The 26,306-nt window shown below is 30.4% G+C and overlaps 2 protein-coding genes across 15 annotated transcripts in view; one reads left to right on the top strand and one right to left on the bottom strand.

Moving 5' to 3' along the window:
- The first annotated feature begins 5 nt into the window (after positions 1 to 5).
- LOC107065525 (uncharacterized) lies at positions 6 to 10,154 on the top strand. Of its 5 annotated transcripts, none has more exons than XM_015319298.2 (14): positions 6 to 303; positions 1,499 to 1,696; positions 1,799 to 2,164; positions 2,406 to 2,655; positions 2,759 to 2,910; positions 3,007 to 3,254; positions 3,336 to 3,506; positions 5,350 to 5,570; positions 5,658 to 5,732; positions 5,807 to 6,053; positions 6,218 to 6,355; positions 6,437 to 6,723; positions 6,823 to 6,915; positions 6,998 to 10,154. In XM_015319298.2, exons 2-14 carry the CDS (start codon positions 1,503 to 1,505, stop codon positions 7,109 to 7,111), a joined length of 2,556 nt encoding a protein of 851 aa, XP_015174784.1. In that variant the 5' UTR covers positions 6 to 303; positions 1,499 to 1,502; the 3' UTR covers positions 7,112 to 10,154. The 5 variants fall into 5 exon arrangements, with proteins under 5 accessions (XP_015174784.1, XP_015174782.1, XP_015174783.1 ...); XM_015319296.2 differs by having other exon boundaries at positions 1,477 to 1,696; XM_015319297.2 differs by lacking the exon at positions 6 to 303 and adding an exon at positions 376 to 589 and having other exon boundaries at positions 1,477 to 1,696.
- ITP (ion transport peptide) overlaps positions 8,999 to 26,306 on the bottom strand; it is a 42,052-nt gene continuing 24,744 nt past the window's right edge. For 7 of the 10 annotated variants that reach the window (XM_015319381.2, XM_015319384.2, XM_015319383.2 and 4 more), the window contains 3 exons: positions 16,689 to 17,146; positions 15,321 to 15,441; positions 8,999 to 13,503 (listed from right to left, as the gene is read on the bottom strand). In XM_015319381.2, coding sequence (XP_015174867.1) covers positions 15,321 to 15,441; positions 16,689 to 17,131 — 564 coding nt within the window. In that variant the 5' untranslated portion in view covers positions 17,132 to 17,146 and the 3' untranslated portion in view covers positions 8,999 to 13,503. Of the gene's footprint in view, positions 13,504 to 15,320; positions 15,442 to 16,688; positions 17,147 to 24,829; positions 24,851 to 26,178; positions 26,299 to 26,306 lie in introns of those variants that run through there. The other 3 variants (XM_089177780.1, XM_089177779.1, XM_089177781.1) reach the window with 3 other exon arrangements.

The raw sequence follows: 26,306 nt of genomic DNA, 5'->3' as shown, positions 1-26,306 counted from the left end.
CGAGATAGAGAGAGAAAACAAGAGTTTGTCAGTTTTCATGCGTAATAATTCTATGTAAAACGTATATGTAAATGCAACACAAAAAAGGAAACGATCTAGTCTAATAGTTTTAATTTATATTTTTATACATATATATACATATATATATATGTATATATATAAATACTCGTTAAATATAAATGTATGTGTGTGTTTGTCGTGTTTATGTGTGCTTAATTAATGAAAATTGTGTAAAGTAAACCGCCAATTTTATAAAAAGTTCTTTTCTTTTATTTTATTAAAAAAATAAAGATATGTTCAATTGTAAGTAACTATTTTATATATAATATTAGTATATAGAATTAGATTTTAATTGATATTAGATTCATTTAAAAGTAGTCTGAATTTTATGATAGGAATCTAACCAATATTTGTATCGTTGTTAGATTTTATTTACGAGATGGCGTTTGTAATCTGTAATCAGTTTTAAAGGTTAAATACGGTTTATCTTTTAAAGATCACGCACGTATGTAATGCGTGCATGCGAGATAGTATGTGAGAATAAAAAATATTAAGTGGATTAGTATTTTGTTTTTGAGAAGTATCATAGGTGGGTAAATATTGAATTTGTTTTTACATTTAACGGAAAGTTTCTGATTATTAATGCATTAGAATTTTTTTTCTTCGTAATTGGAAAATTATACAATTAAAAATTCTAAGATGTATATTTATATATAATTAGAATGTAATGTTATGCAACATGTATATATTTCTTTCTTGCGTATTTGATTAATATTTTTAACAAGTGATAATTCAAAACAAACGTTAGAAATATTTAAAAATATTTTCATTAAATCACGTAATATATTCCTAATGATTTTTCTTTTTTACATTATACATATATAGAGTGCATAACAAGATTTATCCTTGAATTTATTAAAAGTTTCATTAAGATTTGTATTGAATATTTATTATATTTTGCATTAATAGTAATAATTTTATTATAGTTATACACACGTACACAATTTGTTTTGTGTAATTCTAGATATTTTTCATTTCTGGGGATTTTAATTCTTAAATTTAATTTCTAAATCATAAGTAAGAAGATATATAAAGAGAGAGAGAGAGAGAGAGAGAGAGAGAGAGAGAGAGAGAGAGAGAGAGAGAAAGAGAAAGAGAAAGAGAAAGAGAGAAAGAGATAAAAAGAGAAAGAAAAAGAGAGAAGAGAAGAGAAGAGAATGAGGGTAGAGGAGGCTAGAAATAGGAATTCAGTTGAGAGGGCTGTTTTCCCACCTTAGTGGAGGGGGACTATTTTTAGCTAAACTTAGACATATGTTTCTGTTAATTCAAGCCAAAGATTTTTGGTCTACTCAGAGTGTGCCTTTAGTACGGTACACCATTCTGTAGCTCTTATATTTTCTTTAAATTAGAATATTAGGACATAATATTAAGTTATCATTATTATTGTTTTTTTATTTATTTCATTTATGTAAATAGATTATTACTCATAACTTGGCAGGAAAATGGAAAGTGAACAGCATCATTATGAATTACGGAGTAGAAGTAGATCTCGTTCTCATACACCATTGGTATCAAATAAAACTTTGGTAGATACCGAACAAGCGGAACATCGTTATGACTTAAGAAGTATAAGTAGAGAACGATCGCATACTCCTGCAGAAGCTAGAATTATAACAAGATCGGGTAGTAGATCGATGTATGATTCAGTTATATTTGTATTGTGAAAAATATTATAAGATGATTTATTTCAAAATAGAATAGTTGTTGATTATTTTGTTTTCTACTGGTTAAATTTTAGGTCAGGTAATGTCAGCAAAGTGCGTGATCAAAATATACTGACAATAAATGAAAATGTACAAGAACCTATATCAGAAATTATATCTGAAAATGTAGATAAACAATCAGATAGTTCTGTGTCAATGGCATCTAAAAAAGTAGAACGACGTTCTGAACGTCAGAGAGCTAAACGACAAATATTTTTAAACGGACAAGATGACACCAAAGAAGAATCAAGCGATATTACACCAAAAAAAATGCGTAAGAGTATAACACCGCATAGAGTAATCAGCAGTGATTATTCTTCGGAAGAAGGAGAAAGAGAAGACTTACCAAGTAGACCAGGTTCTGCCTATGAGATATATAAGCAAGCTGGAGAATGGTGGAAGTAAGTAAAGTTACTTTTAAACTATAGTTATGTTAACCTCTTATCACTATATTTGTTTGCGTTCATAAATTAGGAGACGTAAATAAATTTTACTCAAAAAGAATAAAAAAAAAAATGCGTAATATCGTTCAATATCAATTTGTTCATTAGCATTTTAAAGTAAACAAATCTGTACTTGTAAACTTCTTTAACTAACAATCGGTTCATATTTTCACAAAAAAGTTTATTCTTATTATTTCAGCAAATTTCCAAAAACAGATTATACTTATTCACAAAAGTCACAATGTCGTTATGAAATAGCACCAGGTATACTTGCAATGCCTAATATGTCCAGATGTTCAATACATTCGGATTCTAGTAATAATATCAATAATGTAATATCAACAAATCAGGAGAGTTTAAGGCAATCTTCCTTAACTACATCTGAAAGTGGATTAGGTGATACTTTAGATTCTTCTGGCCCTAAGGATACAATTGATCAAAATCTTGTAGTAAGTTTGATGGTGTAATGTTGTCTAAACTTTTAAATACAGATCTAGGAAGTATCTAATATATTTGATTTTCTTGTTTTTTTTTTTTCAATTTGACTTATAGTCTGTAGATAATCTATCTACTTCCTCACGTGCCAGTGTTTCTAATTTTTCATCAAGATCAACAATGTTAAAAAAAACACATATCGAACAATACACAATGCATAGAAAAGTTATTTCTACAAAATCTACGGATTCCCAAAGTATTCGACAAAGGTTTGTAATTGATTTTAAAATATTATATAAGAGATAAGATAAAATCATATATTTATGTGTGACATTTATTTAACAAAAAAATATTATTTTAACCAGGTATCCTTCATGGACAAAGCCATCTATAGATTATAATGATACTTATAGATATGATTCTAATACAGAATTAAATGAAATCATGCCATCAACCTCACTTCAAAATACTCAAAGATGGAAGATAACGCAAATATTTTTAAAATTTAAAATACTTCTCGTAGCTTGGTTTCTTAAATCACTTGAATTTCTTAAAATCAGAACATCCAGAAAAAGAGAATATTATACTCATCATGAATTCATTCGTTATAATGGTATTGTTATTTTTTAATTAGTTTAATATTATATATGAAGTGAAATAGAGTGAATCAAAAGTGTTTTTGATTTATATGTAGAATCATATTGGAGAAGACAATGGTGGTTTATTGGGCGGTATGTTTACTTAGGATTAGTCAAACTACATTTGTTTGATTGTTGGGTGTTAAGCAGATTTTCAGGTATAAGGAAACGCATATTTGGATCAAAAATTATATGGATTTCCCTAATTCCATTGCTTCTTTTAGCTGGTGAGTTTTTTTTTTTTAATTAATTTATTATAACAATATCCTGTTTTTGAAAAGCTTCATTTTAAATTTTGATATTAGATAAAAAAATTAATATTTTTTTCTATTATCCAAACTAATAGTTTTTTCATTAGTGTCTTTCATGGAAGAACATCAGAAAGACAGGTAAACCTAGACTGGCCTGCTTCTTCGTTTTGTTGCAGGTGCTTACTTCATGTTAAAGCATTCCTTTATCTGCCTGGACTATCTACACAATATACACTATGGTGTCACCGAGACGGTTTATTATATTTTCAATGAAATTGCCAAGTTAACGTTACCTATATACGAGTTCTTTTCAGGATATTTCAAATCCATTACATATTATTTCTTAGAACCTGTATCTAATTTGAACGTGTCTTTGCCAAAAGTACCTAACACTGTTTGGAATTTGATCTGGTGATTAACTGAAAGTTACATTTACATAAAAAAATAAGGACTCTTATAAGCACGATCTCTAATGTGTATCACATAGTTTAGTTAAAGCAACTTCTGATTTATCACAAGATATATCTTTACATTTTATATTAATATAAAATGTTAAAGAATATAATTATACGTGTGATATTCAAATTTGCAGGGTAAAAAACTTTTTAAAATTAACAATAAATTTTTAGTTTTGTAATCATCATCACGAAAAGGATTTGCTTAAATCCTTTTCGTGATGATGATTGTATGAACTATTCCCACGTTGTGGTCGTGCCTAATAATAGTTGTATGTCTGTCAGTAACATTAATTATATATATACAATTTTATATACATTTATTGTTACTGATTTCCTCATATAACTTAATAGATGTTTTTTCTCTTTTAAATATGTTGAGTTTCTCTAAAAGTATTAAATATATTTAAATTTTACTTTTTTTTTTTTTACAATATCCTATGTGTTATTCATTGATTGTTTTATTTCTTTATTTACTGAGTTTATTTCATTTTGCTTGTGTTATACATTTGTATAAAAAATTATTATTAATATATGTGAGAGTTTATATAAAATAGAGCACTTAATATATTAATATATTCTATACATAAGTATATATATGAATAATATATGATATAATATATTGCATTTTCTTGCTATTCTCAATTATATCAATTGAGATTTACTAATATTTATAAATATTGCTTTTATTTGAGTTTTTATCTTTAATTGTTTGATCAATATTAAAGATTTATTTGATATATATATATATATTAATGAAAAAATAATATTGACTTTCAGTTAATCTTAATGTAAATATTGTTATTCCTTATATTGTTTCTATAAAGTCTCTGTGTAAGCACGTTCATACTTCAGAAATTATTTTTCTATGTACCCAACAGTGATTACAATAAATAAATGAATTTATGTAGTGAGATAACGTCAGGGTGTCACTTATAAGTGTTCTTTTTTTTCTATTTCTTTTTCTTTTTTAAATATAAAATTCGTAAAAAAAATATTACATATGTGATGGGAGAAGGATAGAAGGAGGATAATTCAACTGGTGATAAGGCGGAATTTCTTAGCCTCAACAACTTGGGCATACACAAGCGATCAATCATCAGATTGGTGAGTTCCTTCGTCTATCCTTCTCTCAGTTACCGTATTGAATTAAGCACATCAGTTTCTTTTTTATTGTTGTTTTTTTTTTAAGTAATCGCATTACATAGCAAAATTAATATGCCAAAATGTTCAATCCTTTATATCAAATTTGTTTCTTTCTTATCTTTGGTACCAATACTGTAACTAGAGAATGGAATAATAATTGAAAATAATGAAATATGTTTTTATAGAAAATATTATCGTTATTGTAAATATTATTCCAGGTTATTGGGGGATGCCATACATTCAATCATTCCTTTCTACTCTCAAAGTTAAAGCGGCAAGTAACAGTAAAACAAATACCATATTAGAAAATGTACAAAGGGTTATGGAAAAGAGTGCACAAAATGAAGAAGATCATTCGACTAGCAGCAATTATAATTTAAATGTAATAATCAATAGATTAAATGAAAGAATAACTAAACTAGAAGATTCTTATTCAACTGTAAGTATATTTTTTTTTCTTATTTTCCTTTTTTTCATTTTTCAAAATTAATGTGTAATTATTTTCAATTTGTTTATCTATGTTTAGGAGTACCTAATAAATATTAGTCAGATATTGCAAAATCAAAAAGAAAATGAAATTGATACTTTGCAGAGAATTAACGTAAGTAAATAGTATTTATTGATACATATATTGTAATTCATATAAACAGATACTCAAAATTTTATTTTTTATAGGAAAAAATATTGGAAATGGAAAATAGGATAAGTAATCTTAATTTTAAGATTACCAATGACGTAATCGTGGAGAAAACTCAAAATTCACAGACAAAATCGTGCTGTGATTCAAATAAACAGCTTCTTGTACCTGAAACTTTACGCAAAGAGGTCGATAATATTTTAGGGGAATACTTTGGAAGTACTACCTCTTCGAAGGATTTTTCTTTAATTTTTGAAAAATTAAAACAATTATTAACAGATAAAGGTTTATTAATCGATATTATTTTTCTTTTAAAGATATATATATATATATACTAATTTATTTTATGATTTATTTTATATTATAAAATAAATCATAAAAATCGTTTTTCCAATTTAGTTCACTGTTATAAATACCGGCACATATATCATTGTTAATATGATTTGTAGATATTTCAATTGGTGCTAATTATGCCATTAAAGAAGATCTTTCATTGGATGAAAAGATTCTTAAAATAATAAATGATAGATTAAAGATATACGATGCTGATAAAACTGGACGTGTAGATTATGCTTTAGAAACTGCAGGTGAAGTTAATTATTACATAATAAAATAATTATTTCTATTGTATAGTCGATTTTCATAGTAATCAAGAATTTTATTTTTAGGAGGAGAAATTATTAGTACACGATGTACTCAAATGTATAGCGTCAAATCAAGATCTTTAAAGCTATTAGGTCTGACAATTTATTCTGAAAATAATAATCCTCGAACAGTAATACAAAGAAATCCGATACAGCCCGGTGCTTGTTGGCCATTTCAAGGTTTTCCAGGATACTTGTTGATTAAATTGCGATATTCTATATTTGTAACTGGTTTTACTGTTGAACATGTAGCTAAATCTATATTACCAAGTGAGAAAATGGAGAGTGCACCACGTAAATTCAACGTTTGGGTAATAAAAATATATATTTTATAATCGTTTTCTCCCTCTTTTTCTCTTTAATATATTATTATTATTATTGTATAATATATATGTGATTGCATTTCATAGGGTTTAACTGATCAGAATGATCCTGAGCCAGTTATGTTTGGTGACTATGAATTTCTAGACTCTGATGAGAATTTACAATATTTTCCTGTACAGGTAAGTTGAATTTAAGAATGAAATAGAAAAAGATCAAAAAACATTTTTATATATACATACATTTCTTTTTTGTTCTACATAGAATACTAAAATTGTAAAACCATACGAGTACGTAGAGTTAAGAATTCATAGCAATCATGGAGAATTGGAATACACCTGCTTGTACAGATTTCGTGTTCATGGAAAACCAGCATGATTACGTAATGATAGGAATAACATAGTTTTACTATCCTTGCGTAAAACTTCTTTACGATTTAACAATATTAAGGTAGAAGATGTGATAGACAATTCAGACTTGACGCGTGCCTTTTTTATAATAAACAACTTTGACATTGTAATTCGAGGGAATGAATAAGAAGAAAAGAAAATTCATAACTCTTTTCACAAGTATCACATTTAATTTATATATATACATATATAATCTATTACATTAGGAATGCACACAATGAGAGAATGATTAGCATTAATGAAATTAATTGTGAAGTATATAGTATAGTATATATAATCATTTTTTTTATACGTCAGAAAAGGTTGTCTCTCATGTCGCAGTACTTTGATGAGAAAATTTCTATTGGAACTTTATTCATTTCATTTGTTCATTTAATTGTTTTTTTTTTTTAAATTATTTATATAAAGGTAAAACGAAGAATGTTCCAGTTAGTTAATATATAAGAATATAGATCTCTCTTACGTGTTCATTTAACGAAAAAAAACAAAAATGAAAAAAAAATAAATAAAAAGAAAAAAGATTCTTTACTTTCTTTACTTAAAAATTAAAGAATTTTAAAAACGCACACTCTCACTTCATTAACACACATGTCTAAAATCAATCATAATATTACATACAATAAAATAAAGCAATATCTCTTTCTCCCTCTATCTCGTTTTTTAAATTTAATATTAAAAAGTTCAATTATTTTTGTAAGAGAATTTTCACTTGCCGATAACTTTGATTCTTAAGAAGAATGTATGCGTTAATAATATAATGTTTAGAAGTTACCGAAAATCAAGAAAGATCATGAATCCTCCAATGACGTTTATTTGACAGTACAAAAAGAATGAATAAAAAAAAAAGCTTCTTTTTATAACTTTCATTTAATAATTCTTTTGCAAATGTAATATAGACTTGTTCAATATCATCAAATTTAATGAATTAAAGGATTACGTTTAAAATAAACCAAGTGAATACTGTATCATAATATTAACATATATGGTAGTACACAATGTTACCATCTTGTATACATTTGTAACTATTTTCAAGGATAAAAACAAGAAAAGAAAATATAATGAAGATATCACGATACCATATAGAATAAGATAACTAATAATTATAATAATGAGATCTTGTAAACTTCCTATCTTTTTATCAATTTGAGATTGATAAAATTAATAATTATAATATTATTAGATTATGAGATCTTGTAAATTTTCTATCTCTTTTTATCAATTTGGACTTGCCCTAAGATCATATATTTGCGTAAACATTTTATTACTATTCTATTATATAGTAAATGATATTTTTTTTCATGTTTCTATTTTCGATTTATACAAATCAAATTTTTTTCATCGGGGCATAGAGTACTTAATATATTTGATTAAAAAATTAACAAAAATATTTTTCAAATTGAATTAAAAAGATTGGAAGTATTTTCGTTTTCCCTTTTTTTTTATTTTTTTTTTTGCTATTATAACAAACGATAACTATGTAAGTATGTGTCTATAAGTTTTTTGAAAAATTGAATATTTGAGAATTTTTTTTTTTTTTGAGTGAAAATAAAGTGAAAATTAAGATATAGAATAATAAATTGTTTGTCATTAATATTATACAAATAATAGTTTAATAAGTTAACAATTCTTTTTTTAAAGTTATTTTATTGTATAATCCGTATAATTACATTGGTATACGAATAATGCAATAAATTAATTTTTTTTAGAAATTTTAATCTAATGTATTACTTTTATGATTACTATCTCTTTCTCTTACACGCACAAGTTTATATTTTTATTTAATAAATAATAAAATTAATTTAATATATATATATATATATATAGGGGATAAAAAGTAAAGAAAAAGACATAATAATTTTGGATTGATCCGTTTATTAACGCGAAACAAGTATAGTTTGTGGATATACTCGTGTTGTGTTAATTGTACATTAGGTACATGAGATGATCACATGTACATACGTTTTATCTCTTTATTTTTTTTTTTTTTCATTTTGTTCAGTATATTTTTATATTTGTATATAATATATATATTATATATATATATACACAGGCCAAGTTCATTTACGTGTGAATGAATATACGTGTTTTTAATGCATGCACATACATAAATATACATCGCATTTGATATACGTATATAATGTAAATATATATTTATAAATAATCATTTTACCCTCTTTTACAATATCTTCGTTCTCTTTAAAAACTTTCTTTCTTCCGTACTATTATCGAAGATACACACATTACATGTAAATTCATTTTGTTGTTGTTGTTGTTCTTTTTCTGTATCTGCGGTAATAGTAAATTTACTGCGATTGCTGAATGCGCACTATATTCTCGCATAAGCGAAAAAGATTACATATTATACATACAGAATTATTTTAAAAAGAAGTCATCTTTTGTGAAATGTTTTAGAGTATTCATCTATTCGTATATAACTAATAATAATAATAATAATAATGATAATAATAATAATAATAATAAAAATAGCATTATATAATAGCGATAATAACGATGATGATAACATGATGATGATGATGAGATGATAATGAACAGGAAATATCAAGTTAAAGAGAGACTCAGAAACGTAAAAGTCTTTCCAATATTAGATATAGAAGATTAATTCGATGAAAAAGTTAGGAAGAAAGACAGAGCCTCTACGGTCGTCGAAATCACTCGTATCATCCATGAACAATACATTTTTTTTTTGGAATTCAAACTTGTTTTGTGCGGTTTACGATTCATTCTTTTTTCTTTTTTAAAAGTATTTCTTTTTCTAAATTGTTTAATATATCAATAATTAAAATTTTATATAATTAACAAAGCATATATATAGATATATGTGTATGTGTGTATAAGAAATTAATTATTTCCTTTTTATTTTGTGAAAAAGCAAATATTTTTAAGAAAATAAAGAAATGATAAATCGTTCGCAACAAAGAACAAAATATTTGTATATATAATCTTTCTTATCTCATTTACATAACTCATGGTTTTATTTATATATATATATATATATATATATATTTATATATGTATATAAAAGAAAAAAGACGAACGAATTGCTTGCAAATCGAAGAACTATCTTTCTTTCTAATACTTTTAAATAAAATAACAAAAGAAACAAAATAACTTTCGTGATATATATTTAACAATTTCTTAAACGCAATTATATATAATACTTCAGAACAGAGAAATTAATATCTTCTCATAATGGAATGTTAATTAGAATATTTGGATCATTTTAAATTCCTATGCATTCTGATCGTATATAGAATCGGAATCGATCGGTAACGTAGATCTCTACATTGAAAATTTCTGTTCATTTTGAAAGTCATCAAAATTGTTATTTAAAAATATGTAGTACTAGAAGATTCTAAATTCGACAAACGAAGAGAACGCGGAAAGGATCCAACGAAGAAAGATTAAAGAGTGGGGAGAAGGAGGAAAAATAAATGGGAGATGAAGTGGGAACACAGGATTCGAACAAACGCGTTCGAGGAAGATCAACGAGAGGCGGAATGGTTTCAATACTGTTTTTTGGAATGGTTCGTATCTTTCTAACGCGTCACAGTTTTGTGCGCGTGTGACGATTTCTTGTGTTGTTGTTGTTGTTGTTGTTATTATTATTATTTTTAGATATATCGGAAGAGTATTGCGGATTTTCGCACATTGCTTTTTTTCGTAAAAGAGAAAAAGACAATTTAAAAAAATTTTTTTTCAAAGGTCGTATGTAAGAATTTATGATATATTCTATTTTCAAATAAATAATAATTAAATTTAATTCATACAAATTTTAATTATACCTTTTAAAAATTATTTGTCAGTTAAAGTAATTTTCAGAATGCATTTTTAGAATTTTTATATATATATATATACATTTAAAAAATTCGTGTTGTGTTTTCTCTTTTTTGAAAATAAAGCTATCGCGAAGACGTGGCGTATAAAATACGCGCGTGCTGCAATGTTAAATAGGTACACACGAGTTATAATAATACTATTCTCTCTCTTTCTCTTTCTATTAAATGTTATTAAAAAAAGAAAAACAAAAAGATTATACGACCTTAGACTCGTAGAAAAAAATAAATAAAGATTTGCAAGAATAATAATATGTATATGTAGGAGCTCAAACATTAAGCTCCTGCGTTTACTTGTGACAAAGATTGCACAGATCATTCACGAGTCCACCATTTGCAATTTATTCTACCTTTCGTATATAATTCTTTTTCACACTAAATCGTATATATACGTTATTAAAATATAGTGGAATGATAAAGAGATAATTGTGCCCGTAATTATGAAAGTGGTCTAATGTAAGTCAAAATGAAAAAAAGAGTTTATCAGTTATTAAGCACCACATTATTTTAAACTAAATAAATTCAATGCAATTTCCAAAATATTGTCAAAAATGAATCGTCAGATAATGTTTGTTATTTCAATATTATATAGAATTCATATAGTGTTCAAATATAAATTTTTAAATATCTCGAAACAAAAGATACATGACTTAGACCACTTTCATAATTATGGGCACAATTGTGAAAATAATTTTCTTTCGTTTTTTTTTTTTTTTGACGACTCGTGAATAATTTTTTTTCTTCATTTTTAACTATTTATTCTGTGCAATTGTCATCGTCATGCGCTGCATGTTCCGAAATGCCTATGGCATTGTCATTACCTACGTAATAGAAGGAAATAATAATATTAATTAATAATATTAGCTAATAATTAATAATAATAATAATAATAATAATAATAATAATAATAATAATAATAATTAATAATAATAATAACTAACACGATAAAAGGACGAGTTATTAAGTAATAATAATTAATAATGATTGAACGCATTAAAAAAAAAAATATAGGTGGCGCAGTGCGCGAGCGCAGATATTTTGTCGACTAGAATTCGTATGGGGTTTTGATGAAATCTTATAGCTCGATCGTACCGTTTCGCTTGATATATATATATATATATATGCATATATACATATGTATGTATATATATATGTATATATGTATATATGTATATATTTTTTGTTAGTATGTTTGTTTCTCATTATTCTTCGTATTTTCTTTTAAATTGTTGTTGGTTAGTCGAAGAGACTACGACTGATGCATATATTTTAATTTCAAGGCGATTCGTTGACGTTCGAACGAAAAAAAATAAATAAAAAAAAAATCCAAAGATATATTAATCGAGATCAATCTTGGATGTAGATTTTGATTCCTACGAATACGCTTTGATCAAACATAAATTATTTTATTATAAGTACTTACGTTTGAAGAAATTTAATTGGTTGGATTAAAAGAAGAAAAATATGAGTATCATCCTGTTACGATTTCGATATATCATATAGATCAGTGGTTTCCAACATGGCGTACTTTTTTGATATTTTCAAAATTGCCATAATAATTTAACTAATTTATTAATATTGCCGATTTTTGTTTGTATTTATATTGTATTAATGCGATTTATCTAGAAAAAGGTTTGAAATGACAGCAACTATATAGATTGCAATATTTTTTCAAATATTAGGATGTATAATTTAATGATATTAGTTGTCAATAAGTTATACGTAAATAAAAAAAGTTGGGGACCACTGATCTATCTTTTCTTGATGATCGGTTTTTAGTATTATTAATATATATTACTGAACAATTGTAAAATAATTGAAAAATACTTCTTAAAGGGTGATATTTATCGGATCAGTATTTTTTAAACATCTTTAAATCAGTATTCAAAATATTTATCAATGAAAAAGTAGCAAAACAAAAAAGTATACCAGTATTTTTTAATTAAAATTTATATTGTAATAAAAAGAAATGAAATTTAACATTGACATTAAATCATTTTTAATGAATAAAATATTAATATTGCATATAATAATAATATATTGTGCAAAAACGATTAATCAAAAATACTGATCAAATAAATATAAAAAATATTTCTTTCTTTTTAAAAATTGATTATGATCGAACGATAACGGCTCGAGTTAGATTTCCGGTAAAGAGTTTGCTTGTTTAAAAACATGCACACCTCTTCGTCGTAATTCTTCGTCATGTTGTTGATTCCTTAAAATTTCATTTGTCATCTGTTTTTTGTTTATCGTAGTCTCTTCGTCTTTTGGAACACCGCAGGAGCCTTTGTGTTTTCTTCCTTCCTTTCTTCATTTCTTGATTCCTTCAAAATCCTTCCGTCCTTTCTTCCTACCTTTCTACCATCCTTCCTTCCTTCTTCTTTCTCGCCTCTACTTCTTGCGACCGAGGTACTCGACCATCCCTTGGAACTTCTCCTTCTCGTCCTCAAGTAGCAACGCTTGGATGCAGCTCATGAAGTATTGAGTGCTGAAGCAGTCTTGCCTGTTTAAAAAGAAAAAAAAGATATGCCACAAAACGAACAGGATTAGATCTATAGTAACAGAATCATACACACTGTTACCAGAGAAGAAGAGAGGCCATTGATCTTTCTCTCTCTTTCTCTTTCTCTTTCTCTTTTTCCCTCTCTCATGAGGGTCAATACCGGATGCTAACGAATTATCTTCCGGCTCTCTTTCTCTCTATATGTCTTTCTATCGTTCTCTTTTATTTAACATCCATTTTTATCTTTCTTTTAATTTTTTTTTCCTTTTATATATAATATATATATGGTATTATATTATATATAATATAATAATAAATATATTAATATGTTATTATGTATAATATATTTATTATTATTATATATTATATTATATATATATGTTATAATTTTCTTAAAGATATTATTTTCTAAAAAGCAAACTGTGCTTAATGTAATCTGTGCTTTTATGATCTTTCGAAAATCAAGTTCTTTTTTGGAACCATTATGAAATTTATATCGATTTGTTCGTTATCCGTAAAAAACAATCGTTTCAATCAACTAATATTATGTAATGTAATATGAGCGTTAAATTATCATTTCTTTTTATTATATACCATACAAAATATGGTATGTATATTATCTTATCAAAATGTTGAACATGTAAAACTTTTACTGTACAATTAAAAAATATTCAAGTACAACAAAATAATATATTTTTCGATTCTGACAAACAAATAATTTGTATATGTAATTATTTTTAGAGAGAAGAGAGTGAGAAAGAGAGGGAGAGAGAGTTAAATCTGGCAATGAGTTTAGTAAGTAGTTAGAATGTTGGATTAATGGAATTTGGGTTTTTCGTTCACAAAAAAATGATCAAAATCGCGAAAAAATTTTCCAAAAATCTTGCCGTGCTCCTCCCTTTGTGGAATCTAAAAAATGTGTGTTTAGGGAAAAAAATTCATGAAAAATAGTCCCATAAAAAATCTGGGATAAAAAATTTGCATAGAAAATTGCTGCAATGTAAAAAATTCACAAAAATTTGTATATGTCAAAAATATGTCACAGAATAAAAATATTTATCAGGGACAGACGGATGGATTCGTATTCCTATTTTCTAGCAGTACTGAATATTAACAGTGCTAGATATTATTTTGAATTTGTTAATAAAATATTTTGGAAAAATATATTTTTCATTTTTTTTTAGTCAATCTAGCACAAATATTTTGACAGTACTGCTAATCAATTACACGTAATGTGTATTCGGGACGAAATTACTTAGAATTTCGTACAGACATACTCTCTTTTCGATTCTCGATGCAGAGTTCTCGATCCAAAGGTGATTTTTAAGAAGATATTTTGAAGGAATACGTCCAAGTACGATCGGCATTAATCGGGTCCAGGTGTATCGTTTACACAAGCAACGAAAAATTGCATATAATAAAACAACAATAATCGAATGAAAAGATAAAAAAAAGTTAAAAAAAAATAACAAGAAATACCCCCAACAAATAACAGATAAACGTAATCAATTTATATTGTAAATAATTATATTTAATAAAAAAAGAAAATACGTAAAAATTTGTGTAGAAAATTGAGGATTTTGTTAGGAAGATATATGATATGATTTATATTTTTAAAAATGTATCGTAATGTAATTGGTTTGGATCGATGTGATTAGATCGACTAAGGGATGGGTACTTTAAATTAAGGATGTTAATTAATTAAATTTAGAAACAAGAAAGAAGAATAGGAAAGGGAAGGAAATGCGAGAAAAGGGATTAGGAATAAAAGAATAAACGAAAAATGATGAAATCATAAACATAAAAAAAGAAGCTACCTAAACCCCGGGATCGGCCCCATGGAGTTGTTTGATCCACATTTGGATCTTCTCCGTCTCGTCCGTCAGCAATAATACTTCTAAGCATCCTTTGAAGTAGTCGGTGGTGAAGCAATTTTTTCTGGAAATGAGAGAAAATTTTATGAGGAATACAATTGAGATATTATGGTTAGTCCTTCAAAATCTTGAGATCATTCTGCCCGGTGGATCTAAATGCGTTTGTTAAAATCGTTGTGTGAGTTTTCCTGAAAGTGTAAAAAGTGTAGATGATCAATGAAATCGATAACGTTTAAAAAATCCAGGTATCTGCAAAGATCATTTTTTCCAGTATTGTTAATATTCTTGGTAGAATCATTAGGATCTTAGAATGTTTATAAAATTCATAATAATATAAAACTAGATCGTGTAAAATTTGCACACACACAATTTACGTATATTAAAAAAAAAAAACAATTTATTTACTAAAAGATCGTGTTTATCAAATTTACGAGTAGTCTCTGAAATAATTTAGGACATTTTCTCTCACAAATTTGACAATATTTAGAAAAAAAAAAATATAAAAAAAAAACAAAGAAAAAGTATTTCCCGTTTGTCCTTATTAGATACGTTTTAACTTATATAGAAAAATATATCCGGCTTTTCCTTCGCAATCGACAGAACACAGGATTCTATTTTCGGTACGGTCGTTAATCCATTCCTTCTTAACGCGCTTCGGCAGAAACGGCAGCTAATAACGGCTGTGCGTTAGCATTCGCTCTTGTGAGAGCTATAAATAGAAGAGAAATCTCATTCCGTTTCGATACGCGTGCCACACGAACACGGCTCTACGTTTCGAGCTGCCAACGTGGAATGAGAAGAAACAAGATCACGATTTACGATTTACGACTGTTTACCTCGACGAGAAAAGATCTTCTTCTTCTTTTATTACCTTATTGAAAATCCTCTTTTTTCATATTTTCTTAAATATTTTTTTCAATTTGATACTAATGTAATCAATTGATGCATGCAAAGACGTGTCATATATAGTTGTGTTATCTTTTTATTAAAATATATTTCTATAAATTGATGGGTTTCCTCTTAATAAGTTCTTATCTTATTTAATTAACAACAAATGAAAAAAAAAGGTTTAAGTAAGAAGATTCAATAAAAATTATGAAAGTCAATATAATTGAAAATTAATTTTGTCATGTATCAGGTTCTTAAATACATCCTCATTGAATTTGCGTACCATTTCAATTGCCAAGATTGCAATATTATAAATGAAAATAATGTTTGTTAAATGTAATCATTTGAGTGTAATCGGATGTATGTAATAATGATAAAAATTTGAATTATATATATATAGATATAGGATTTTTAATAGATTACCTGCATAGGACATGAAGTTGGGGTTCTCGGAAAAGATTATAGCAGTCTTCGCAGATGCGATCCAAGCGAGCGAAGATGCTCTTATCGTAAACGCCCTTGCAAGAGAGATCAAGGTAAGAGCGTTTGCCTAAGGGATGACTCATGAGGACACCAGCATCGGCAATACCAAGACAAGATGATACAAGTAGTAACGTAGCCGTCCATGCTAAGACAGTCAAGAGACTTGGGCAGTTCGTCTTTGATGATGAGGACGAGGACGACGAATACAACGACGAAGACGAAGGCAACGACGACAAGGATGAGGATGAATTCGAGATACCAAGTTCGTAACTGGTCGTCGTCCTGTCATACACCGTTGAATGGTCGCCCAACGACGACAAGGAGGATTGCTTTCTCGACGATGTTTGACCTTTTTGTTCGCGATGCATCATCATCATCATCATTGTTGCTGCTGTTATCTGTAATTCAAAAATTCAATTTCATTCAAATAAAATCTAAGTAAAAGAAGACATTTTCAAATTCTGAACTAGACATAGGGAGAACGGACTGCTTCAAAAATCGGATAAACGATCGTCTAGAAACGGTGATTTTTTGTTGTTGTTTTTGTTCCTTTCATTCTTTCTTTTTAAAAAGCTTTGAAAAAAAGAGAGGAACAGAAGATTAAGAATAAGAAGAAGAGGTAGAGAAAAGGATAAGGAGGAGGAGGAAGAGGTGCTCCCAGGTATACCAACAACCTCTCCCCTCCTCCTCTTCCTCCTCTCACGGCGAGGAGTCTCACGAGTGAAGATGTAAAGCAACTCTTAACCAGTCCTGCGGCGGCCGCTGTGAATGGACCACACGCAGGCAGGCCCCACCTGTAAACGTCGTCAACCGACAACTTCATTAACCGAGGCCCCTGCGCGCGATCTACGCGGTGTGCTCCTCCTCATCCTCCTCCTCCTCCTCCTTCTTCGTCTTCTTCTTCTTCTTCTTCTTCTTTTCCTTCTCATCATCCTCTTACTTCTCTTCCTCCTACTCCTTTACCACAGCGTTCACCTTTACCGCGTGTGCGCCTGGCAAGAAAGAGAGAGAGAGAAAGGAGAGAGAGAAGGTTTCGCCCGGTTCTCTTTTTTCGGAACATAATCATCGCTCCCGGGTGGGATCTTATTTTTAGCCCTGGCCGATTCTCGGAACTCTCGACCCGCTCTCCTCCTCCCTATATATCGAGGCCCCACCGGGTAATTGCTTTCGGCCCGATAATTTGCCCTCGGAAAGTCCTCAGAGTCCGGATCGTTAAATGCTTTCGTACGGATTTCCAAAGTCTTTCTTTTTTCTCTTTCTCTTTCTCACACACACACAAACACACATATGTATAAGAAAGAAGAAGAAGGAAGAAGAAGAAAACGTCTTTTCTTTTTGTGAGATTATACTTAATAAAGATCGAAATCTCTTAAATTTGTCATGACTTATCTTATCTTTCTAATTTTACATATACATATGTATAAATCGTTTGATCTTTCTCCTGTCTCTTTTTTTTTTTAAATTTCGATCCCGGTAAGCAAGTTTCAATGTCTAAGAATCGTACAGAAGAATAATCGAATCGAAGAATATACTTTTCTTAGGCTTTCTCGAGCATATTCTTGGAGTGGGAACGATATCCTTTGGAAAGTCAGTCCTCAGCGACGATCACAAACCGGATCGCCATCGACAAAATCGGCGAACATACAGAGTACAATCCAAGTATATACTTATGTATCCGTATATATATATATATAAGTATTTACTTATGTACATTGTACATCCTTAGGCTGTTTCTTTTTCCGCGAAAAATCGGCTCTATATTTAGACGACTGCGATGTCGCGCGAGTGGTGACACACACCGTCAATGGTGTGACAGAGAAGAAAAATTTGAACATAAACGCAAGACTGAGACAAATAAAGAGAAAGAGATAGAAAGAGAGAGAGGAGTGAGAGAAGGAACGTACAAACTTGCAAAGCATAGGTGTTCCCTTATCCGCTTCGTGTATCTTTCTGCTTCATGAGAAAGAAAGAGAAAGAAAGAGAGAGAAAGGCCGCGAATCGAGTTGAGTCGAGTCGACTCGACTCGAGTTAAGTCAAGTCAGAACTTAAAGGGGGAGGCAAAGGGAGGTGTAGGGAGGGCGGAAGGAGCGGGCCCCGCGAGGGAGTGTGGGGTGTGACGAGGGTACACGAACGAAGAAAAAGTCAATGGAGACCGGTTGCTCGACAGGTGAGGTCTTTCCTCGGTGCAGCCACGCACAGGTGTGCAATCTGCAAATACCCTTTGGCAAAAAGCCACACGCTTTCGCGGCCAGCACGACGCGGATCGTTCGCGCGAGAACATTCGAGGTCGTATGGAAGGAGTCCCCTTCCATATCCCCTCTCTCCTCTCTTTACTTCTATCTCCTTTCTCCTATCTCACGTGCCTTCTATTTTCTTCTATTATTTCTTTGATCGACCACCTTCAATTATTCTTTTTGGATTTTTTTATTTGTTTCTTTTTTATTACGCTAAAATTCAGGAAACTTTTCTAAATGTATATGTATTTCTAAATGTATTACACAATACACAATTGAATAAGCGAATTGGTTTGTACGTTTAATCATTGGTAGTATAGTACTGTATATACAAGATATACAATACCTTTAAACGGATACAATTAGAATATTAGAATTTGAATATGAAGAGCATAAAGATTTTGAAGATTAAAGATTAAATTTGAACATTTGATAATTAATTTATTGTATATACCAAGAGTATAGACGACACGGGCCATCTTGGAATAAAAGATGAGAAAATGGAATTCTAAATGCACGTACGATATAGTTCCTTCGACGAATCTAATGAGCGAGTTAGTTCGTTCCTTTTATTTTTTATTCTTCTTAAAGTTATCTTCTTTCGTTACTTTTGTCTACTTGTAAGTATAGAAGAATAATAAAAGAAATAAGATTAGTATGATATAAAAAGAGAGGTTAGAGGATAAATGAAACGTATTGGTCCTTTCCGAAAAGGCGACGAGTCCTTTTTATCGCATTTCGGGATATATCGCTTGAAGAAAAGCAACACGGCGGGAAAAGATAAAACGTAGAGAAACTTGACATACGGTGGATTGGATAGGATAGGATAGGATAGGATAGGATAGGATAGGATAGGATAGGATAGGGTGGCATAAGGTGAGAGGGAAGATAGAAAGAGAAAGAAAGAGAGAAAGAGAACGGGTAAGGAAGAATGGTAGTGGTGGAGAAGCCACGAGACTGACCGATGCGGCGTATCGTTAGATGCGTCGGCTCCACCACTCACCAGGTGGTCCTTTTCCCGTGTCGGATGACTCAATCGTGAGAAGGAGTTGCTGGACAAGCTCCTTGCCGGAGGGCCTCTGAGCGCCAAGATCATACGAGGCCCGCGCGCTTGTAATTGCGCGCGAGAGAGCTATATCTCGAGACACACACACACATATATATATATATATATATATATATATATATATATATATATATATGTATATAATGCCTTCGTCAGCTTATTATGAAGAACCGCCCATTGGCGTCGACTTCTTTCCAAACTTTTCTTTTTGCCTTTTTTATACAAAAAATTATTCTTTTCAACGTTTGATTTTTTACGAAATATTTTCTTTTTTTAATCCATTTTTCGGTAAAATTTATTAAATAAATATATATATATATATACCGTATATTGATGATACAAATAAAATGATCTATTTGAGGTGTGTTTAGAGTGTTTTCAAGTTTTCATAGAGTTAACGAGTATATCATGTTAATAATTAAGAAATAGGGGATCGTTGATTGGTCGAATTTTGTATGAGACATTAAAAGATTTAGGCGGATGAAAAACATAAATACGATGATTCTTAATCGCAGGTGCGGTCGAAGTCGTCGCCAATGGGAGGCACTCTCTGCGAGAAAAGGCTTGCATTGGCGTTCCGTGCACACACATATATATATTCTTACATTTTATATATATACATTCATCGTACGTATGAGAGCGACGGTGGCCTCGTCGGACTCTCGCGAGGGAACGCAGCACAGCTTCGGAATAGGACTCTTGTTTTTACGTGCGGTGCGTGCCAAGGAGAAACGGTGAAGAGAAAGAGAGAGAATGATAAAGAGAAAGAGAGAAAAGGAAAGAAAAGAAAGGAAGGAGGGGTCCTCTAATTAGGCGATTGGCCGCCGCCGCCACCAAGCAAGCCATCGGTATACCAAGTACCATATAACATATGCCATGGGACGTGATGCGATACGTGCTCTACACACGTTATATGTATACCGTATACCCGTCGAGGAAGAGGAAGAGGGAAAAGAAAGGAGGCTGAGAAAGAAATAAAGAAATAATAAAAGAAAGAATAAAAAAGGCACCGAAAAAAGAGGAAGGTCGTAAATCAAGCGGCAATGAGGCACCCTGGGCCTTACCCTGAGACCCTCACTCTCTACTCGAACGTAGGCCCCACCCGTGTTGCTCCCGGAACCTCTCAAACCTCTCTTTTTATTTTTCTCTTTCCTCCTCTTTCGCCCAATCTTTGACGTTTACGGACTACTCCTCACCTGAGTAAGGGGAATCACGTACGCATTTGCTTTATCTTTTTTATTGTTTTTTTTTCTTTTTTGTCTCTTCTTTTTCTTTCTTTTTAAAACGACCCGGTTCTTGTGTTCTTTCTTCCGATGAACATAAACATTTCCTAGAAAAATATCTTTTGAATTAAGAGTTTACTCGTAAGAAAAGAAAGTTTTCAAGAGAGATATCGATGCTTAATAAATATTAATGCATACCATACATATAAATATATAAGTAAGTAGATATATATATATATATATGTATATTTCAAGTGAAAGCGCAAGTTTGTGTCATCGAAATGATTATTACGGCAGGTGTGTATACGTAAAAGGTGGGCTGGAGAGTTGGGAGGAGAAGGAGAAGGAGAAGAGAGAGGGGAAGGAGTGGGGAGAAGGAGAAATAGTACGAGTAATAATCTTACGTACAATCTTACGAATATGTATGCATTTATATATCTGGAAAAAGATCGGTTAGAATGAAGGGAGACGTAGAAATAAGAGGATGAAGAAGAAGAAGAAGAAGAAGAAGAAGAAGAAGAAGAAGAAAAAGAAAAATAAGAAGATGAAGAGAAGAAGAAGAAGAAGAGTAGGAGGAGGGGGAGGTCGGTTGCTGGAAGCAACGAGTTGAACGGACGAACGCTGAGAGAGGAACGGATCCTCGGCGTCCTCGATCGCGGGATCCCGGAGCAAAACTAACGATCCTCTGCTCGCGTCCAAGATCAACACGACGATAATTTAATACACAAGATCGCCACCCAGGTGCGCACTGACGTGTACAGATGCTGCCCGAACCACGTGAAGGGAAGTTGTACGTTCGTTCACGTATATACTTGATCAGTGGGTATATATATATATATACCCACCATATATATATGTATGTATATATGATAGATATTTGTATGGGTGCGCGTGAGTGAAAGAATTGAGCGGGGAGGAAGACGATCGAGAAATCTAAAAGAGGAGAAAGACGAGAGAGCGGCCAACCTCTCGCGGCGCTTTTGTTCTCTCTTCGCTCCCGTTCTTTCTCTCTCTCTCTTTTTCTTTCTTTAGTTCTTGGTTCGTTCCTCTAGTTCCCACACTCTCGACGGCTTGCGTTCCGTTTCGTTATCTCTTCAAAAGCAACGGAAAGCGACATACTTCTGCTCTGGATTTGTCTCTAACTCACAAAATCTGTTATATATATATATATATATATATATATATATATATATTTTAACAGTTTTAAGTATGTATATATTAGGTATACTCAAGGTAAACGAAGTTTCTAGTAGGATGTTGTTTTAATTTTTAATCACCTAAGAACACTTTTGGTTCACACATACACACACAATGGCGCCCGTCTATAAATTTATTTACGAAAATGCATTTACTGTATTATTGTAAAACAGGTTTAATTTACGCGAACGTTATTTTAGCATACAAATAATATTTAATAAACGAAAAATACAAATAACTACTGACCCAATCAATTAGTTACTATGTTAGTCAATGGAGAGTTAAGTAACTACTGGTATCAATTGACTTATAGTTCACTCTATATATGCACAAACGTCGTATGTATATATAATTTTTGCAGAAATTTGACAAAAATAAATGATCTTGTGTTTAAATAAATATATATATATATATTTTTTAACTATTGAAATTCTATCAATGGATGAAAAAGAAAGAGCACGTATAATTTCGCGATGCTTCGGTTTTCTTCTAAATGGCCGACGTTCTTCCATCTTCCATCGCGCGATCTAGACTTTCACCTTTTTGCCAAGCCGAAGAAGGAAATAACAGATGAAATCGTTGGATCGTGTATATATGTATTACTACACACATAACATCTTACTTCTTTGAAGTTAAGAAAGAAAAAGAGCAAGAGATACTTATAATTTATTACTTATAATAATTTACTTGTTTAAACTAACCCATTCTATAAATAGACGAATAAATAAAACGATCGGTATATAAATATATATAAATTAATTATTTGAAATAGTTAAAATAAAGATGAAAGAAAGAAATACGTTTTGAAAAAAAAATAATTTACACTTCAGACTTATCCTGCGCAGATGAAAAATAAGACTAAAAATCAATATACATGTATCACAGGTAGAATGATTAATACAGGTATTATGAATAATGGGAAACAAAATTGATCAGTAATAAATTGAATAAAAAAAAAAGAACTACCTAAAAAGATGCAACCTTATAACAAAATTTATTACTATGTTCAATATTTTTAGTCATTATTCATAGTGTCTATATCATTTTGTCCACAACATATATATATATCCACATATATATTATATAAATAAAAATAATAATAAAGATAAATATAGATATTTTCTTTAAAAATAATGAACTTGTAGAGAAATATAGAGCTTGTAGAAACGTATATGTACATATGTAAAGTATCGTAAGATTTGAGTTGCGATCTTCCATGTGAAGATAGGTCGAGTGATCGCGTGCCAGCAAGATCGAAAGGTTAAGTGGTACATGAAAAAGAGAAAAGGTAGATAAAGATGAGGAATAAAAAAAGATTACAAAAGTAAAGACTAAGAAGAAGAAGAAGAAGAAGAAGAAGAAGAAGAAGAAGAAGAAGAAGAAGAAGAAGAAGAAGAAGGAGAAGAAGAAGAAGAAGAAGAAAAAGGAAAAAGAAAAATAAGATAGGGATGAGAATGGAGAAGATGGAGACGAGGAGGAAGAAGATCGGCTCGTAACCGCTAATTATTTGTCCGAGGATGAAAAAGAAGATAAATAAAGAAGAAAAACATTTTTGATGAGAGAAAGATAGAGAAAATATAGAAATAACGAAGAAGAGAAAGAAAACATTGGTGATGGTATGACTACGCTATTGTGTTGCTGTGGCGAACGCAAGAGCAAACACGAACAGAGAAGTCAATGACGTCAATTGTGTGTTCAACATAATTATATAAAGAGTGGGTCCTATTAACCTATGTCGACGTACAGGTCGATTAAAAGCAAAACGATTTCAATCGTAACACGGTATGGTAATAGTCGGACTATTGGATCTGTTGTACTGTATACTATATTTGATATATTCGTTGTTTTATTTTAAGATTATGTATTATCTCTAGTAGTACAAAATATTGAAAAATATTTAATACATGTGTATTTAATATTAAAAAGAGATTCAATATCTTTCATAAAGAGATTCAATATTTTGTGCTACTAGGGATTCTATTTAGAAAGGAGATTTTATTGGCTTCCATTTTGAAATAGGGTTACTTCTTCGAATAAAATTATATTATTGTTTACTTTTTAAATATCGATTATATATATTATTTTCCTTATAGTTTTAACGTTCATTTTTCTTATTTGGCCCGTCCGATAGTGATATTTGTTGTCATCGTCATCTTCATCGTCAAATTTACATTTAACGAAAAAATAAATGGAAAGAAAAATGGCGGGAGTATGGGAGGACTAGATAGATAGATTTCATAAAGAATGATGAGAGATAAGAAGATCGTTTGGTAGGCAAAGTGAGACCGTTGCTCGATCGCGCGAAACAAGCAACCTCATCGATGCCGTTCCTTCTTCGCGTTGCAGGTGCAACGAACTCACCGGTTTGCGCTGAGTGTGGTGTATGTAAGTACTCCTTCGCGCGCGCTCTCGGTAACGCGCGCGCTTTGTTTTATTACGTTTCCTTCTATGGACAGTGTCCCTCTCTCTTTTTCTTGATATATCGTGTTGTAGGTGTAGTAGCAGTCGTAGTACTAGTAGTAGTAGTAGTAGTAGTAGTAGTAGTAGTAGTAATAGTAATGGTAATGGTAATAATAGTAGTAGTAGTAGTAGTGTAGTCGTAGCAGTAGCAGTAATAGTAGTAGTAGTAGTGTAGTAGTAGCAGTAGCAGTAATAGTAGTAGTAGTAGTAGTAGTAGTAGTAGTAGTAGCACTTGATTCGAATAATACCGTGATCTTTTTCAAGAAGATTTTCAAAGCAACATTCTTTAATAAATGTAGTTCTCAACTATTGCAATTAGAATTCTGCATAAAACGAATGAAGTCCACCAAAGTGCACAAGCGACGTTTACCCAACTTGGACTTTGATTAGTTCTTCTTTCTTTCCATTCTGACACGATTCGATCGTTTCAACAGTCACGGTCAATGCAAAAAAAGAAAAAGGAAGAAGAAAAAAAAAAGGAGAATAAATTGATGAAAGATTTCTTCTCAATCGGTTAACTCGATTGGAATATCTAATGAATATAAAAAAGAACACATTGATATGGGAGAAACAAAAAATTCTGACGTCAAACGTGTCGCAAGAATCATGATGAAATATTACAATATTATAAACGATCGATATAAATAGTATCTATTTCTCAATGTTCGTTTCAAAATATCAATCCTTCACTCATCTCCCACACATCAATATTTATTAAGTATATATACGTTTAAATAATTGATCTAAAAGTTAATATCTATTCCTAGTACACTAAATACTGTGAAACAAAACTTCCAACAATTTCTAGATCATAAATACTCAATTGACTAAAATAAAAGATAAAAACTATCAAAAACTATCTTTACCATTCTATATATATATATATATATATATATATATATACATACATCTCTACACGCGGATAAATTAACTTCCCCGAGAAGAGAGAAAAATTAGAAAGATTTGCACCAAGTATAGAGAAGTAGCAAGCCAAGTGTAAAGCGAATACCAATGTAAGAGTAAAGTCTTTTGATAGGAAGAAGATACAGAATCAGTTGGTGTTAGTGGTGGTGGTGGTAGTAGTAGTTGGTAGTAGACAGAAAAAGGGGCGTTAGTATTTGACGCATGTAGGACAGAGGTTGGTCTATAGTCTCTCTCTCTCTCTCTCTCTCTCTTTCTCACTTTTTCTCTCTCCCTATATTTCTATTACTAACTCTATCCATTTACATATATCCTTCTCTCTCTCTTACTCTTTCTGCGGTCGAGTTTTACACTGCACCGCTCCCTTTGCGGTGCACTGCGCTACGTGCACGCAGTGCTTGGCCACTACTGGTGTGGGTTCTTGGTGGGGACCAACACGGTGGGGCGAGCCAGCAGC

This window comes from Polistes dominula, unplaced genomic scaffold (assembly GCF_049000335.1).
Source record: "Polistes dominula isolate Pdom_NZ unplaced genomic scaffold, Pdom_raw_medaka contig_24, whole genome shotgun sequence".
Taxonomy (NCBI): Eukaryota; Metazoa; Arthropoda; class Insecta; order Hymenoptera; family Vespidae; genus Polistes; species Polistes dominula.
The sequence above is the reverse complement of the archived record's forward strand: the minus strand, read 5'-3'. Positions and strand labels throughout refer to the sequence as shown.

Coding starts and splice junctions, on each gene's coding strand:
- LOC107065525 (XM_015319295.2), top strand. CDS start 1,312: ATGTTTCTGTTAATTCAAGCCAAAGATTTTTGGTCTACTCAGAGTGTG. Junction 1,697..1,798: donor AGATCGGGTAGTAGATCGAT/GTATGATTCAGT, acceptor GTTAAATTTTAG/GTCAGGTAATGTCAGCAAAG. Junction 3,255..3,335: donor TGAATTCATTCGTTATAATG/GTATTGTTATTT, acceptor ATTTATATGTAG/AATCATATTGGAGAAGACAA.